Raw genomic sequence first — 17,649 nt, 5'->3', positions numbered from 1 at the left:
GGTTGCCCCATGTAGTATAGCTGCAAAAGATTTTCTGCCTTTATAATTAAGATGACCATATTAACTCCATGTGCAGGTAGACAAAGTTAAGCAAGTCCTGTTTTTAAACCATTGCATATAAGGAGATTAGTCTTCATTTCTCAGTTCTTTGAAGGCAAGAAGTTCACCATCGTTGCGCAAAATGGTCATGTGTCTCTGCTCAGCACTAAATGAACAAATTCTCCCAGAGCTCTCTGGAAAAGTGCAAACATTTCTTTTTGCTGATGCATGGTCATTTCTATTCTGTTGCATCCTCACAACTTCTTGTTTGGAGATATTGTCCCTGAGCGCTTCCCACTATGCCTTTATTTGTCCTCCAAAAACCTTAGCTTATTTTCCAGTGCTGAAACTCCAAAATCTAAAGAGAGACTTTTCTGTCGGAAACCCCATAGGTCTTCCTTTGTTCAGGTTTTTGAACTTTTCTTTCCTCATTGATCCTGCTGAGCTGGGCTATTCTTTTTTTTTAGATGGAACAGCTGTCAGCAGGCTGACTATTCAAATACAAACAGAAGTGCCTATACTGAATATCAAAAATGTTGTTATAAGTGCTCATGACAAGCCTATGATGTGTCTTCTGCACGATTGTATCACCCAGGACAAATCAGGCCTGGAAGATTAGACTTTAGTTTTCTACCAAGGAAAGCCCAAAGTCCTTCTTCTCAAAGCTAATATTGAAGGCTTAATATGGGGTCATTGAAGCTATAACTATGAGTAGTGGCTAGGTCATATCAGGCCCTTAACTTATTTGTCTTCTCAGTCTGAGAAAAAGCCCAGGAATTAAAATAAATCACTTGCTTCCTGTAGAAACCAAGACCATGGCCCTGAGCAAATGGACAAGAAGCCAAAGGTAATTTTCACTGAGCCTTACATGAAGGCTTTGAAGCACCAATGAATCTCTTTGGGACATTCTTACAAGATCAAGGATGCACCAGAGGGACAATGCTGGTCAAAGTGCCTACATTTGGAGGTGTATTCCTTGCCCCCTGTGTGTTGAGTCAGGCTCATAGCTTGAAGCCTCTCCCCGACCTCAACCCATTTTAGTACCAAATGCCAAAGATTTAGGCCACAGAGACCTGTGACTCCAAGCTTTGTGCATTCCCAGATTACCTTTGTAGCAGTGTATTCAGAGTTGGGATCTGTAAATTCCTCAGTTCATAACCTCTCATTGAAAACCTCAGTGCCACATATAGTAACATAGTAGATGGTGACAGATAAAGACCAAAATAGCCCCTCTGGTCTGTCCAGTAAGGTGGTTAGAGTTGTCACTACCACTCCATGTAAGTTTTTGTTTTTGTTACATTTGTACCCCATGCTTTCCCACTCATGGCAGGCTCAATGCGGCTTACATGGGGCAATGGAGGGTTAAGTGACTTGCCCAGAGTCACAAGGAGCTGCCTGTGCCTGAAGTGGGAATCAAACTCAGTTCCTCAGTTACAGCCTCATGCCTTCATTAAAGGTTGTAACTGCTGCTCTGTGCAGGTTATCCCCCTTCTTTAGTATCTCTGACTAGAAATGTGTCTTCACTTTTACTTTTAATGGGAAATTTTAGTTGCCTCCATTTTGATTGGTGAATGTCTTCTCAGGGCACGTTAGGAAGGTAAAGTTTCTGTAGATACTATAAATGATTCTTGGAGCACTTGGTCTGGAAAAAAAATGAGAAAAGGAGTTACTGTAGATATAGTTCTTAATGGCACACAGTACCTAATGCAAAGTCACCTGGCAATAATGTTCTTAGGTACGTAGTAGATAACAGCAGATAAAGACCTTGTACAGTCCATTCTGCCCAAAAAGATAAACTCATAGCTTGGGGTATGATGTGATACTTGATTTGTCCTTGCCATTTTCAGGGCACAGACTGTAGAAGTCTGCCTGGCACTGGCCTTGTTCTCCAACTTTTGAAGCTGAATCTGTCCAGCCACGATCTGGGCACAGACCGTTGAACTCTACCCAGCACTGGCTTTGCTTTCTATTTACTAATGGTGCCATCTAATCATCGCTAAGCTTGCTTGGTTCCACGCCTTCTATACAGGACTTCTGATTTTAGGTTTTAATCTGTGAACACCACTTAGGTTTTATGCCTTTTCAGAATTAACAGCTCATAAGTAACACACCAGAAAAAAAATACCCAGCAATAGTACCTGTGGTGTGAAAACATCTTTAAACTGTTTTTTGTACTCTCAAATAACACCTAATTTGCTGGAAGATAAACACCTATATTTATAATTTATAAAACACCTAAGAATAGAAGTCCTAATTATATATTTTGCCATAATCACTAGAAGAATTATAATAAATACTTTGGACCTAATATTCAAAATGATTTAACCAGGTTAAATTGCATTGAGCAATAAATTCCAATAATTAAATATTCTGTGGAGCTTTACCAGGCAAATATCTCCTCTGGCCATTGCAGCACTTCCTAGAGGCAGAGTCTGCATGGAACACTGAGTTGTGTGGGTGCCAACAATATTCAGTACTAACTTTGCCCATTGGGTACAGTATTAAATATCGGCCACACCTGCATAACTTTCAGGTACCATAGTTGACCCAGCTATTCAATGCCAGCGCTTGCATGTGGCCCAATACTATATATCCAGATCTAAATTAACCAGCAGCATTCAGTATTTATAAAAACACTGGCCACAGCCAACTTGGTAGTGATCTATTTATATTTTTTAATTTGATATGCTACCTATGATTGATTACTACTAAAGTAGGTTAGGGTATGAGTAGAAAGATGAGGAGGAGTTAGAATTTCTTGGTTTTATTATAGTTTTATTATATCTAGAACTAATTTCAGTCTACATTCCGGAATGTGCTATCCCCGGGATTCTATATATCGTGCCTTAATTTTGGCGCAGAAATCGAAGCATGTTCTGTAACAATGCGTGTAACTTAATTGGTTAACTAGCTAATCAGTGCTGTTAATTGGATGTTAAGTGATTATCAGCACTAATTGGCATGAAGATTTACACGTACAACTCGTGTATTCTGTAATGTGGTGTGTGTAAATTCTAAGTCACCTAATTAAAAAGGGGGTGGGGTGTGAGCATTTCTAAAATCTTTATGCGTTATTATAGAATATACCCACTCTGCGCCTAATTTAGGCATCAGGATTTACGACAAGTAAAACATGGCGTAAATGGCTGTGACTAGATTTGGTTATGTGGAGAGGCGCTTGACATGATTTTATATACCGTGCAGAAATTTAAGCGTATTCTATAAAATTTAGGTGTACTATAGAGAATACGCCTAGGCATATTTTTTTTTCACATGGAATTTTCAGGTGCCATATATAGAATCTAGCCCTATATATGGATAATTCCAGGTGACCTGGATTAGCCACATTCAGAGACAGGATGCTGGACCTGATGGACCATTTGTCTAATTTAACAATACTTCCCACCTATTCTCCCATTTTTTTGTTTACCCCTTTTAGTTGAAGATAGCCCTTAAGAGGTCTTTTGTGTGACTACAGTGAATGGTAAAGAGAATGTTTACCTGTGACACATGTTTTCTGAGAACAGCAGTTCACCAGTCTCTCAAACCCACCCATTTCCCATTAGGAGGCATTCTTCCTCCCCTGCACCCATTCATACTGAAAATGGATAATAAAACTGAGGAAAACTGCAGGGTTGTTGCAGTGTTTGAGCTACTGCATAACAGCAAAGAGAGGATTTTGTCTGTTTCAGAGAGATATTCAATTTATCCTGTTAACTTTGAATGTTAACTGATAAGTGGTCATTTTGAAATTTTGTGGCCACTGATCAGTTAACTTTTGATTTGACAAGCTGATGTCCCACCAGATGTCAGTTAGTTAAAAAGAGGCAAGCTCAGAGGCATTCTAAATGTGCAGTTTTCTTTAAACAGATAACACCAGTATACAGTGCTATCCAGAAACATCTGGGTAAAGTTAATAGGATAAGGCATTGCTGAATATTGACCTCTAAGTCTGTGTGTTTATCATATGACTCATTTATTTGACTGGATTGCTGTTTCCAGATAATACCTTTACAGATAGGCAACTTCACTTTTTGTTCCTTAAGAAAAGAGAAATTTATCTTTGTATCTGCAGTGTGGATAAAACAAGGACTAGTTGATACTTGAACGTGCTGTTCACCACCGTTGTCTTGACTTTCTTTCAACTCAAGCTGTTCTTGATCCACTTCAATCTGGCTTTCGCCCTCTTCATTCAACTGAAACAGCGTTTGCTAAAGTCTCCAATGACCTGTTCCTGGCCAGATCCAAAGGTCTCTATTCAATCCTCATCCTTCTCGATCTATCTGCTGCTTTTGACACTGTTGATCACAGCCTACTCCTTGATACACTGTCCTCACTGGGATTTCAGGGCTCTGTTCTTTCCTGGTTTTCTTCTTATCTCTTCCGTTGTACATTTAGTGTATACTCTGGTGGATCCTCCTCCACTTCCATCCCACTGTCAGTTGGTGTACCTCAGGGATCTGTCCTGGGACCTCTTCTTTTCTCCATCTATACTTCTTCCTTGGTACTCTGATCTCATGCCATGGTTTTCAGTATCATCTTTACGCTGATGACTCCCAGGTCTACCTCTCCACACCAGAATCTCAGCAGGAATCCAGGCCAAAATATCAGCCTGCCTGTCTGGCATTGCTGCCTGGATGTCTCATCGCCATCTAAAACTAAACATGACCAAGACTGAGCTTCTTATCTTTCCCCCTAAACCAACCTCTCCTCTTCCCCCATTCTCTATTTTGTGGATAACACTCATCCTCTCTGTCTCATCAGCTTGTAACCTTGGGGTCATCTTTGACTCTGCTCTCTCTTTCTTTGCCATATCTAACAAACTGTAAAACTTGTCATTTCTTTCTCTACAATATCACCAAAATTCGCCCTTTCCTTTCTGAGCACACTACCAAAACCCTTATCCACACTCTTATCACCTCTTGATTAGACTATTGCATCTTGCTTCTCACAGGTCTCCCACTTAGCCATCTTGCTTCTCTTCAATCTGTTCAAAATTCTGCTGCATGACTTGTATTCCACCAGTGTCGCTATGCTCATATTAGCCCTCTCCTCAAGTTACTTCACTGGCTCCCTATCCATTTCCACATACAGTTCAAACTCCTCTTATTGACTTATAAGTGCATTCACTCTGCAGCTCCTCTGTACCTCTCCACTATCATCTCTCCCTACACTTCTCACCGGGAACTGCGTTCACTGGGTAAATCTCTTATCTGCACCCTTCTCCTCCACCGCTAACTCCAGGCTTCGTTCCTTTTATGTTGCTACACCATATGCCTGGAATAGACTTCCTGAGCCGGTACATCAAGCTCCCTCTCTGGCCGTCTTCAAATCTAGGCTAAAAACCCACCTTTTTGATGCTGCTTTTAACTCCTAACCCTTACTCACTTGTTCAGTGCCCTTATTTTATCATCCCCACCTTAGTAATTCCCTTATCTCTTATTTGTCCTATTTGTCCTAATTAGATTGTAAGGTCTGTCGAGCAGGGACTGTCTCTTCATGTTCAAGTGTACAGCGCTGCGTACGTCTAGTAGCGCTATAGAAATGCTAAGTAGTAGTAGCTTGCCCTATCTGCAACCAAATACGGTCACCCTGTTTGTAGTTCTTTTACTCTGTTCATGCAGAACTCCATCCTGCTACCTAGCTACAAGAGTGATGTTTCTGATGGAAATGGAAAACTTCACCATTAGGATAAACTAATTCTGACATAAAGAATAGTTACTGAAGTCCATAAATCAGAGTGATATCATAAAGGGGTTGGAAAACCACATCATGGCAGATGTCCCACTTGAGATAAGGGTTTGGAAAGCTTGTTCATCTTCCGATATGCAGAAAAACAGAATTTAAAAAATGAAATACCATGAATGTAGATGCCTTCTTGTTACTTTGTTGTGTTGTTGAAGCATTTGGTCCCTCATACCATACCTTTTCTTTCAGAGGTACTTGAAGCTGTACTTTCAGTCATCCTTCACCCTAGTGTCTCTGCCCGCTTGGCAGCAGCTTGGTGTCTGCGCCTCATCTCTGTAGCATTGCCATCCTATATCTCCTTACTCCTGGATCGCTGCCTTGAACGCCTTAGTGCCTTAAAATCTTCACCTGAAGCAGTGACTGGTTACAGTTTTGCTGTGGCAGCACTACTGGGAGCAGTGAAGCACTGTCCCCTGGGAATTCCTCATGGTAAAGGAAAGGTGAGTATTTCTGTTATCCTTTCTAATGAGTTAATGACAACTATGATTAATTTACAACCTGGCAAACTAACCATTTTATTTATTTATTGGGATTTATTAACCACTTTTATTAAGAGAGTCACCCAAGACAGTGTACCATATGTACTGCCTGACATAAAATTAATAATTTTGTTAACAGCATAGCAATAGTAAAATGACCAAATATAAGCATAAATACAATCGGAGGTAACTTGGCGATGGCAAATTGAATCCTAGTAATAGGACTAACATGCTACAGAGGTGCTGTGAGAGGACCTCCAGAGAAGGAGAGAACTTCACTGATGAATATTTTACTTGCTGAGAAATTGCTTTTAAATTTGGAAAAAGGTATACAAAGTTAAATAGGTAAGATCAGTGTCTTTATTTAAGTTAATCTGCTTGTTTAGCAAAAGCATTTAGGAAATAGTTTTCATTTTAGCATTTAAAGTCTGAGTTTCACAGGCAACCATTTTAAGGTACTAGTTTAAAGTTGACCTTAGCATCAGTGTAGAGCACAGGTAATAGTACAAAGAAACCTCTGCTTACAGTTTAGCATCAGTTTAGAGTACAGCTTAACTATTTAAAGGAAAATGAATCTCAATAAATACAAATTGAAAACAAGGTCAGATCATACCTGTGTATCTGTTCAAAATTATTTTCTAGAAAAAGTAACCCTTACAGAGAAAATATGTTGAAAAGGATCTTCCAGTTAGGTAGTAAGGAAAACACTGTGATAGTGTTCAGTTATCTGTCAATCACACCACAGTGTCTGATTAAAGAGAAAAGTTGAATAGGGCCCTACTAGCACACTGATTACTGTGTGGATCATCAAAGAAAAACAGGCACACAAGAATACCAGAAACTCAGTTGATCTTAGTCCAGAAGAGGTGCTGTGAGAGGACTTCCAGAGAGCAGTGGCGTACCAAGGGGGGGGGCGGTCCGCTCCGGGTGCACGCCGCTGGGGGGGTGCCGCGCGCCGGTCAGCGTCGTTGGTTTCCATGCTCCCTCTACCCCGGAACAGGTTACTTCCTGTTCCGGGGCAGAGGGAGCATGGAAACCAACGACGCTGACCGGCGCGCGGCACCCCCCCAGCGGCATGCACCCGGGGGGGTGTCCCTTTGCCGGGGGAGGGTTGCTGCACCCGGGGGGGGCGGGGCGCATCGGCGATCCGCCCCGGGTGTCAGCGCCCCTTGGAACGCCACTGCCAGAGAGGAAGAAAACTTCATTGATGAGCATTTTACTTGCTGGAAAATTGCACTTAACCTTGGGAAAAGGTAGGCAAATAGGTAACCTCACTATCATTATTTTAAGTTACTCTGCTTATTTAGCAAAGGCACTATAGGGAATGGTTTTATTTTCAGCATTTAAAGTCTTCTACAGTTTTACAGGCTAGCATTTAAAGGTACTGTTAAAGTTTACCATAGCATCAGTGTACAGCACAGTTAATAGTTGAAGGAAACCTCTGTTTAGAGTTTAATTCTTTAATTTATTGGCCTTTCAATCAATTAGGAGGCCAGAAAGTTTAATTAGGGTATCTCTACCAGCCATTAATTAGCTCTTAGACATACAGGGCTAGATTCTGTATATGGCACCTGAAAAATCTATGCGGAAAAAATTACGCCTCAACGTATTCTCTAAGGTATGCCTAAATTTTATAGAAAAGACTTAAATTTCCACACGGTATATAGAATATGCCAAGCAACTCGCCACATTTCTAAATTTGGTTGAGTCCATTTAGGTGTAAATCCTGATCCTAAATGGTGCAGATCTGGTGTATTCTATAATAATGTCATAGGCGTAGTTTGACTGTTTCATTTGGGGGGGCAAAGAATGGGCGGAGCATATTAGCATATCATTTGCATATATACATATGCAAATGAATATGCTAATATGGAGGAAGGAATTGAAATTTACAGGCAAAATATCACAGATGCACATTTGAAAAAGCTGACACATTTCAATTAATAAATTATGAATAAAATACTTTAATCTTCCTTTGTTGTCTGATCATTTAGTTTTTCTATTCGCTTTGGTCCCAGTGTCTTCTGTTTTATGCAGTGTCTTCTTTCCAGTAGGCTTCCCTCTGCTCCCCACCCTCCCAGTCCCATCCATCTCTTGCTCCTTCCCTCTGCTCCCCACCCCTCCCAGTCCCATCCATCTCTTGCTCCTTCCCTCTGCTCCCCACCCCTCCCAGTCCCATCCATCTTCTGTTCCTTCCCTCTGCTCACCATCCCTCCATCCCATCCATCTTCTGCTCCTTCCCTCTGCTATGCCTGACCTCTCCCAATCCCATCCATCTCCTGGTCCATCCCTCTGCTCTCCACCCCTCCCAGTCCCATCCATCTCTTGCTCCTTCCCTCTGCTCCCCACCCCTCCCAGTACCATCCATCTTCCCTCTGCTCCCCACCCTTCCCAGTTCCATCCATCTTCCTTCTACTGCCCCCCCCCCTGAGGTCCAAGATCGTGACTCCGTTTACCCCCTCTCTTCCTCCCTCCCTCTGGCGCAGGCAACAGTCTTCAGCTTTTTCAGCGTTCCTGGCAGCGGTAGCGATGTACACGCTGCCTTCGGTCTGCCCCGGAAGCCTCCTCTTCAAGTTCCTGTTCCCACCTATGCGGGAACAGAAACTTGAAGAGAAGGCTTTGGGGCAGAGCCGAAGGCAGCATGTACATCGCTACCGCTGCCAGGAACGCTGAAAAAGACTGCTGCCTGCGCCGGAGGGAGGGAGGAAGAGAGAGGGGTAGACGGACGCGCTCCTCTCCGTCCGCTTGGCTTCCCTGCCCTCTCTGTCTGCGTCCCGCCTTCCTCTGACGTCAGAGGAACGCGGGACGCAGACAGAGAGGGCAGGGAAGCCAAGCGGATGGAGAGGAGCGCGTGCCTGCATGTGTTTTTTTTTTTTTTTAACTAATGGCGCGGCGGCGCCTCGTCGTCGTTTGGGGGGGGGCATTGCCCCCCTCGCCCCCCCCCCCAGTCTACGCCTATGAATAATGTCCATAGATTTTCGAAACGCCCATGGCCATGCCCCCTTTTTAACTATGCGACTTAGAATTTAGGAGCACCATGTTATAGAATACACTTAGCGAATTGTGCATGTAAATCTCAATGCCAATTAGTGCTGATAATTGCTTGTTAACATCCAATTAACAGTGCTGATTAGCTAGTTAACCAATTAGGTTATGCATATTGTTATAGCATATGCTTCGGTTTCTACACAGATTTTCAGGCACTATCCTATATAATAATTTGCTCCTCCAACATTCTACGTCTGGATGCCTGGGTTCGTAACATCCATTCCCACTCATTGCCCTGCCCTCGTGTCAAAATGTAATGACGTCAGAGGGCGGAACAACGAGGGGGAAGGGAACGCTGGAGGCGAGATGATGTCAGGAGGAGAGAATCGCGGGACATCGAGGGGAGGGAGAGAGGAAGGGGAGGGCAGGGCAGAGGAGAATTGATGGGCATGGATGGGATGGGATGGGAGGACAGTCATAGGCGCCCTGTATAAGAGGCTTGGGAAGGCTAAGCCTCCCAGCCCAACCGTGATCTTCCCCTGGCTGTTGCCCCCCCCAAATGCAGGGCAGCTCTCAGACGGTCGCTCCGCTCCTTCCCGCCCTCAGCTCCCCGATCGACAGCCCTCCTCTCCGTTCCTCCTCACCCATGCGCATGTTTAACCCTTTTACTTTAAGGCGCAGCAACATTTTGACGTGAAGGCGGGGCAATGAGTGGGAATGGATGTTACGAACCCAGACATCCAGACGTAAAATGTTGGAGGTGCATGTGACTGAATAAATAATTTAAGCAAAAGAAGAATGGTTTTGGTACTGTGTCCTTAGCAGAACCCTGACTTGCGAGGGTGGAAGGAGTTATCATTCCAGAATCTTATTACTTGTTGGAACACCGCTTTTTCAGTTATCTTGGCCTGAAATTTGAGAGGGAAGAGCAATCTGCATTCTATTTTATGAGACGGGGCTGGATAATAGATCCCTTCCAAAGTGATAGCATCATTTCCTCCTCAAAACTAGAATTATTTGAAATGCTTCAAAAATAAAATAAAAATTTTTTTTTAAGAAAAAAAAAATTAGTTCGGTGCGGTTTTGGTATTTATGCATATATATGCCATTATTCTAAACATTTACTTGCATAATCGCTGCACAAATGATAGTGCTTTGAGCCTTGTATCATGGCAGTCATATTGATGAATAATCTATGATCTTTCATTTTCTTTTTTTCTCAGGTAATAATGACATTGGCAGAAGATTTATTATGTTCTGCAGCTCAGAATAGTCGCATTTCAATTCAGCGTACCCAGGCCGGATGGCTACTCATTGCTGCCCTCATGACCTTAGGTAATACTTTCCTATCCAAGTTATAAATCTGACTCCGGAGCAAATCAGAAGGCTTTTTCACCAGTATTTTATAACTGTTAAACAGCTGGTGCATCTAGGCCAGGGGAAGCCAATATGTTGCCCACCTGATCTTGGGATGCAGCTCACGCGATATGAATTAAAAAGGTTTTACCTAATTTACTAGCACAAGATTTTGAACCTTTGCAGAGCTTACTTGGTGGGTATGAAGTCATAATTTCAGAAGAGATTTGCATTTTGATGAATATAAGTCAAGCTACAACAGTTTAAAACATTCATGTGGCCTGTGTACGTATGGATTTCTGATCATATAACCCGCTATAGGAAACACTTGGACACCCCTAATCTAGGCTGTAACCCTGTGGACTGGAGATGGCAGTACAGCTATAATTATGTAGTAAAGCAAAACTGTTTTTCATTTTCAGGTGGGAGTTGGGAGGGCGGGTGGGACTGAAGAATAAACTAGGTCCTGCTGTGCCTCTTAGAGGCTCTCTGTTAATGCTGTGGTACGAAATTCAAGTTTTAAAACTAGGAGGAAAAGACTATGGAGACTAGTTGATAAAGTTTGCTTTTTTTATATTTTTATTCTGTCTGTCAATAACCTGCAATTTCTCCTTTAAACCCCAATCTTAAAGTTCCCAAAGCACAGAGCAAAATAGCATTTACTTACCAAAGAAATGTCCTCTTCTCTCAGAACCTCTCAGAAAGAAAGTTGTGGGACCTTTCCTCTTTATATAGTTTTGAATCTAAAGGAACTGCTTTAAATTACCCCAATATTGACTGGATAAATGTTACATCAGGGAGTGCCATGGAAATTAAATTTCTAGATGTAATAATGACTGCTTCTTGGAGCAACTGGTCCAGGAACTGACAAGAGGGGGAGCCATTTTGGATCTGGTCCTTGGTGGCATGCATGGCATAGTGTGAGAGGTTGCGGTGTTGAGTCTCCTGGGAAACAGTGATCGTAACATGATCAAGTTTGAGCTACTGTCTGGGATGAACCCGCTAAGGAAATCTACTGTATCTGCATATAATTTTCAAAAGAGTGGTGTGACAGAATAGTGTGTTTTAAGCCTATAAAATGTATTGTGTATTTCTTGAAGTGTATTTCTCCTCTTTTGCCCACAGGTGGTGTTTTCTGTTGTAAGCTGTTACAGATTTTTAAAAATGAATGTTCTATTTAGTTTAACACAAACTGGAAGCAAACAGCAGTATATTTTTGAAATCTTGTTGACTGGGCTCCAATTGGTCCAGGAGCTCATTTTCATTTGGAGTTTACTGGCTTTTCCCCCAGTCTTAGCCAGGAAGAAAAGAGAGCAGGATCTCTTTGCTAAGGCCCTATGATCAGTTATATTTAATAATTTGTGAATAGCATATTTTCTGATATTTCCAGGTACTTTTTAGAAAATAAACAAATGTTTAATTAGTGTTATAATTGATCCATATTTAAGTTACCTGTTATTGTTTGCTGATTTGCACATTTTTTTGTTCATTGTTCAGTTTTCAAGACAATAAACAATCTTCAAATGCACCGACAAGTGAGCGATAACATCAGACGAACTCTAAATATAATTTGGGGAGCACAGAAAAGGGGGGATTCACTGGCACTGCTCACAGTCGACGCTGAGAAAGCTTTTGACAGAGTCGAATGGGAGTATTTATGGGAGGTAATGTTGGAAATGGGGCTAGGAAGCCTGTTGGTGGGGTGGGTGAAAGGGCTGTATACAACACCGGTGGCTAGGATCAAAGTTAATGGGGGTTGGTCAAATTCATTTGCCATTCAAAGAGGAACGAGGCAGGGCTGCCCCCTCTCTCCGTTGCTATTTGCTATTTCTATAGAGCCACTAGCACAAAGAATTAGAAAGCTAAGAGATGCTAAAGGGGTCCGAATGGGGGGGAGAGACCACAAAATGGCATTATTCGCCGACGACATATTGTTTTATGTGGGCTCCCCACTCCTGACGTTACCTATAATAATGAGGGAATTGAAATTTTTTGGAACCCTATCGGGCTTTAAGGTAAACTTGGATAAGTCCGAATTAATGGGCATCACGATATCAGATCCAGAGATGGTTCAGTTGGGGAGTAACTTTGATTTCAGGGTGACAACTACTAGCTTCAAATATCTGGGTATTAACATCTCGAGAGACCTTAATAGTTTATATATGTTGAATTATTTACCCCTCTTTAGAGAAATCAGAAAGGACTTATGTAGATGGAAGCAGGGTTGGCTGTCCTGGTGGGGCAGGATAGCAGCCATAAAAATGAACATCCTTCCCCGGTTGCTATTCCTGTTTCAGACATTGCCTATTTTAGTACCCAAAGGGGAGATTTACAAATTACAAATGGAGTTGGGTGGATTTGTATGGGGTGGGAAACAGGCCCGTTTATCTAGGAAGATCATGTGGCGGACTGTGGAACAGGGAGGAAGGGGCATGCCGAATATCCTTTGGTATTATTGGGCAGCCCAATTGCAGCAGATAGGACTATGGAGTAAAGTAGACCTCTCACCAATAACTAATCTGGAGCAGATCTTTGTACAGGGGGGAAATTTGGATGCGCTGCTGTGGGGTTCAATCCCGGATGTGGAGTATAAGAGGAGGGCCTTGAATCCCTTTGTATCCCATTTGCTGAGATTATGGGGAGCTCTTAAGAAAAGATTGAGGAAAACCCGGAATAGATCCACATATGCTTGGATAACACAAGAGCCAGGGTTTATAGGGGGGAAAGAAAATCGGGTGCTCCTCACATGGTTCCAAAAGGGACTGATTCGGTTTCGGGAACTCCTGGAAAATGGGGCGATCAAAAGCTTTGAGGTACTTAGGAGGGAATATGATCTTCCTGTGTCAGACATATTTGCATATATGCAGGTGAAGGATTATATGTGGAGGGAGATAGGGATGAAGGAGGACCCAACCATAACTGAAAAATTTGAAAACTTGTGGGGTATCATAGATCTACAGGGGAGAGGGATATCTAAACTTTATGATTATATTAGGGGAGTGGAATTTGTAAAATTGCCATACATGAAGGCGTGGGAGAGGGATCTGGAAACAGAATTGACTGAAATAGAATGGAGGCGAATTTGTTTAGAGGCCAAGAAAGCATCTATATGTGTCCTTATTAAAGAGAATGCGTACAAGATATTAAGCAGATGGTATTACACACCTGATAAAATAAAGGCAATGTTTCCAGATGCCCTTGACACATGCTGGAGATGTAAGAATGGGAGGGGGACATATTTTCATATTTGGTGGGAGTGTCCGGTACTACAGGTATTCTGGGGGGAAGTAACAGGTTTGCTAACTACAATATTGGGTAACACGGTCCCATGTGATCCTAAGTGGTGCTTGTTGGGCTGGGGCAATAGGAGGGGGAAGAGATGGCAATGCAGAATAAAAAGAATGGGTTTGGCGGCGGCGAAAACCATCGTGGCCTTAAATTGGAAACAAACAAAGGGCCCTACGGGAAAGGATTGGGTGGAGAGGCTTAAGATAATAGCGGCTATGGAAAAGATGACGGACAGACGTAGAGGGAGATATTGTCCCACTGCAGAAGAATGGATGCATCTGGAGACACTTTTTACTGGAAACATAGTGAACAGGGCTGGTTAAGTTACAGTGCTGAAGTGTGGGAAGGGTAGGGGGGGAGGGCAAGGTGGGGGGGAGGGGGAGGGAGGGGGGAAAAACTTTTGTGGAAATGGATTGAATTTTGACTTGTTGGAAAGTTGTGGGAGTCATGGGCTCCAGACTGTTATTATATTGATTGATGTTCAATAAAAATTTATAAATCAAAAAAAAAATAAACAATCTTCAGTTTATTGCCTCTTTGTCTGGACTGAAAGAATCCTGGTGGTTTGTGTGTTGGGTCTGTGAGTGCTTTCTGGGAACTGTGGGACCACTGGAAGTGTGGCTCCAGTAACCTAGAAATCACTGGGGATAATTAGAGAGCAGGAGACTTGCCCAGAGGCAGTTGTGACCCAGTCGGTGGGAAGAGAATGCTAGAGTAGAGCACAAGCGGCAGGTGCAGGCGGACCTGAGTTGTGCTGGGGATAGACTGCCTAAGTGGCCGTGGAGTAACCCCAGGTGGGTAGCTAGGCGTTTCGGGACAGACCTTTAGTCCTTCTTTTTTGGAAGCAGCATGGTAGGATTATCAGGCTCAGTGCGTGGCATGAGGATAACTATCCACTGAGTGGTTCAGAGTCTTTTTTATCTGTAACCTCCAGACACAGAGCACAGTGAACAAGTGCAGCAATAACAGGGTCCCTGCCCCATTCAAAGGGGTATTTTTTTTGTTTTTCTTTTGGTAGTATTAGAAAATTAGCAGTGTGTTGATGGCAACTGTCACCAGCCAGTAGACACCGGAGATGCCTGACCTAACACGAGCAACCGGATGGCCTCAGCGAGGAGGAGACGCAGGCCAGCCTGCGCAGATTTCTCGTGAGGGGAGAAGAGAACAGTCTCCTTGTGGACAAAGGCTTGTGTGTTGGCAGAGCCAGTTGCCATACCAGCTGAAATCCAGCAGATCTACATGATAGAGCAACAGCGGCTAGATCAGCTGTGGCATGAGAAACAGGAAAAGCGACAATGGCTAGACCAACAGCAGCTGCAGTGAGAGGAACTGGAAGAGCAGGAATGAAAATGTGAATTCCAGCTGCAGAAAATGGAGATGGAAATGGCTCGTGTCCAAAGCTCCAGCCCAACCAAGCGCCAAGGCCAGAAGCAGGATCCACAGCCCGGATTGGGCCCAACTTGTTTGCGCAGTTTGAAGATAGTTAGGACATAGAGGTGACATAGATGGATGGATATTTAACTGCCTTTGAAAAACTTTGCCACGATGTTTTCCAAAATTATATCAGGACTATCAGTAAATTCCATTACATAGCTTCCCAGTATTCCAGAAACTTTGGGATAGTTGTGTTGATCAACCAGCAAGTGGAGATAGAGAACAGAACTGAGACATATTTCTCTTGGCATCCAGTCCAGCTCCTCAGTATTTTCTATCTCCAGCAGGTGGATGGGCATACAGACACATTTTTGTGCTCCTTCAAAAAGATTTCTATTCTCTTTAGGTGTGTGGAAATTATTTTCAAACCTAAAAATTGAACTTTAACCTATAAGCTTCAGATTTGTAATATATTAAAGAGTAAGCAAATCCCATTGCAGCCAGTTGGTGGTGTTTCAAGTAGTCATACTTAATGAGATAGGCAGCCCCTTATTCCTCTCTGGAAAGCTATGAAGCAGAGACATCAGAGCTCAGTTACAGAAACTGAAATGACTGAAATTGCCCTGTAAAAAGAAATCCTCTTAAAATATTCCATGTTAATAAGGTTGATGAAAGATGCCTTGATGTTTATTGGTCCATAAAATGGAAAACACAAAGCATACTGAGTTTACAGAGCCTTGCAAAAGTATATTTTTTTTACATTCTGCTGTCTGACAAATGCTACTGAAAATGCATTAAAGTAGGAATGTGTGCAACATATTATTCACTTCTATATGAAAGAACAATTTTAAAATATTCAAGAAGTTATCAAGAATCAAAGTCTTGATTACAAAAGTAATCACATTCTTTGCCACAGCAATCCCAAAGTAGCCCCATTTTCAAAAATGCCCTTAAGTTAAATAGTGTACAGTTGAACTGATTTGAATACTCCTGGATGAAGAACCAAGCTGTTTTTTATTGAATGAAGTAAATCTGAAGCACAGGTCTAAACATGTTGAACAAAGAGCTGCTGAAGGAACTTCAGCAGTGTCTATTGGACCAACATAAGAATTACAAGATGTTGCAAAGAATCCAGCTTTCTTCAGGTCCATTAGAACTCTGTTACAGTAATTCAGGTGCTATCAGAATTGTAGTAAATAATTCTTAATATGGGATCTGTTTTGCCTCGTTATCTTGCAGGTTCTGCCGTTGTCCATCGCCACCTTGGCAGAGTACTTCTGTTGTGGAGATGTGTCTTCCCACAATCCCCCAAGGATCTTGAGACTGAAAGAAGTCGTGGGGATTCCTTCACATGGCAAGTGACGCTAGAAGGACGTGCTGGGGCACTTTGTGGTAGGCAGAGATTATGATTTACTCACTATTCTTAACTACTCTTTGCTTTGGAGAAGAAACTATTTTAATCTCAGATGTTTCGACACCTGTTAGTTCTTGACTTTTGCAAGCAGATTTTGAGGTTTCACGAGGCCATACTACTAGTGTACACTTAGTGAAATATTTACATGTGACACATACTTCATCGGGAGAAGGAAAGAAGGGCGAGTGTGTTTCTGATGTCACAGGTCCACAGGATTTTTGTTTAATCTCTTACCTAAATAGTTTTCCTTTAGTTTGAGCCATGGACTTCAAAGACACGCTGCTTTTATGTGAAGCGAGAAAAGCTTCTGGTTGAGGAGCCAGTAAATATTGCACCCTTTTAGTTTTGATAACTGACTTTTACCTTGGTCTGATAAGATTACACAAATCTTAAATTCAACCCTATTGTTGGAACAGCTGTACAAGTCAGCTGGCTCAAAATATCCACTTTCCTGTTTCTTAGTTCTTTTTGCTCCTTATTTTGATCTCCTTCCCTGTTTTTCTATCTTTTTTTTTTTTGTTCTTGCATAATTTTTTGTTTACAATATATACACCTTATATAATGACCACACCCAAAGGTTTCATTTTTAATTCCCTGCATGTAATCTTTGACTGTTATGACAAGGACTGTTATCAGCCCACCTGGACTGAGGGATTAAGGACCAGAAAGCAAAGCAGAAAAACCCATTAAACATGGTACTAGAACACTCAGGGTGAAATAAAGAATGAATTTTAGAGCAGCATTTCAAAACACATAAAGTTCTTTACTAGGCTTCCATTCCTCACAGAATATCCAGTTCATGTCTTCCTCTCCTGGAGTTAGAACTCAAACACAGGCAAGTTAAGTCAGGAGTTTTATGCAAATTTGTTGGGCGGTCTCATCTATTGACTTTTTCAAACACAGTTTCTGGTCATTATACTCTCCTGCTAATTGAGTGTCATTCTTTAACTGCAACTTAACACT

The 17,649-nt window shown here is 42.2% G+C and overlaps 1 protein-coding gene across 1 annotated transcript in view; it reads left to right on the top strand.

The window, feature by feature from the left end:
* Window positions 1-17,649, top strand: part of HEATR5A (HEAT repeat containing 5A) — a 275,460-nt gene that overhangs the window by 70,543 nt on the left and 187,268 nt on the right. The window contains exons 10-12 of the mRNA XM_030215480.1: window positions 5,977-6,227; window positions 10,478-10,589; window positions 16,512-16,664. Coding sequence (XP_030071340.1) covers window positions 5,977-6,227; window positions 10,478-10,589; window positions 16,512-16,664 — 516 coding nt within the window. The remainder of the gene's footprint in view (window positions 1-5,976; window positions 6,228-10,477; window positions 10,590-16,511; window positions 16,665-17,649) is intronic.

The sequence above is a fragment of the Microcaecilia unicolor genome, chromosome 9 (assembly GCF_901765095.1).
Source record: "Microcaecilia unicolor chromosome 9, aMicUni1.1, whole genome shotgun sequence".
Taxonomy (NCBI): domain Eukaryota; kingdom Metazoa; phylum Chordata; class Amphibia; order Gymnophiona; family Siphonopidae; genus Microcaecilia; species Microcaecilia unicolor.
This window is presented reverse-complemented; position numbering and strand designations above follow the sequence as displayed.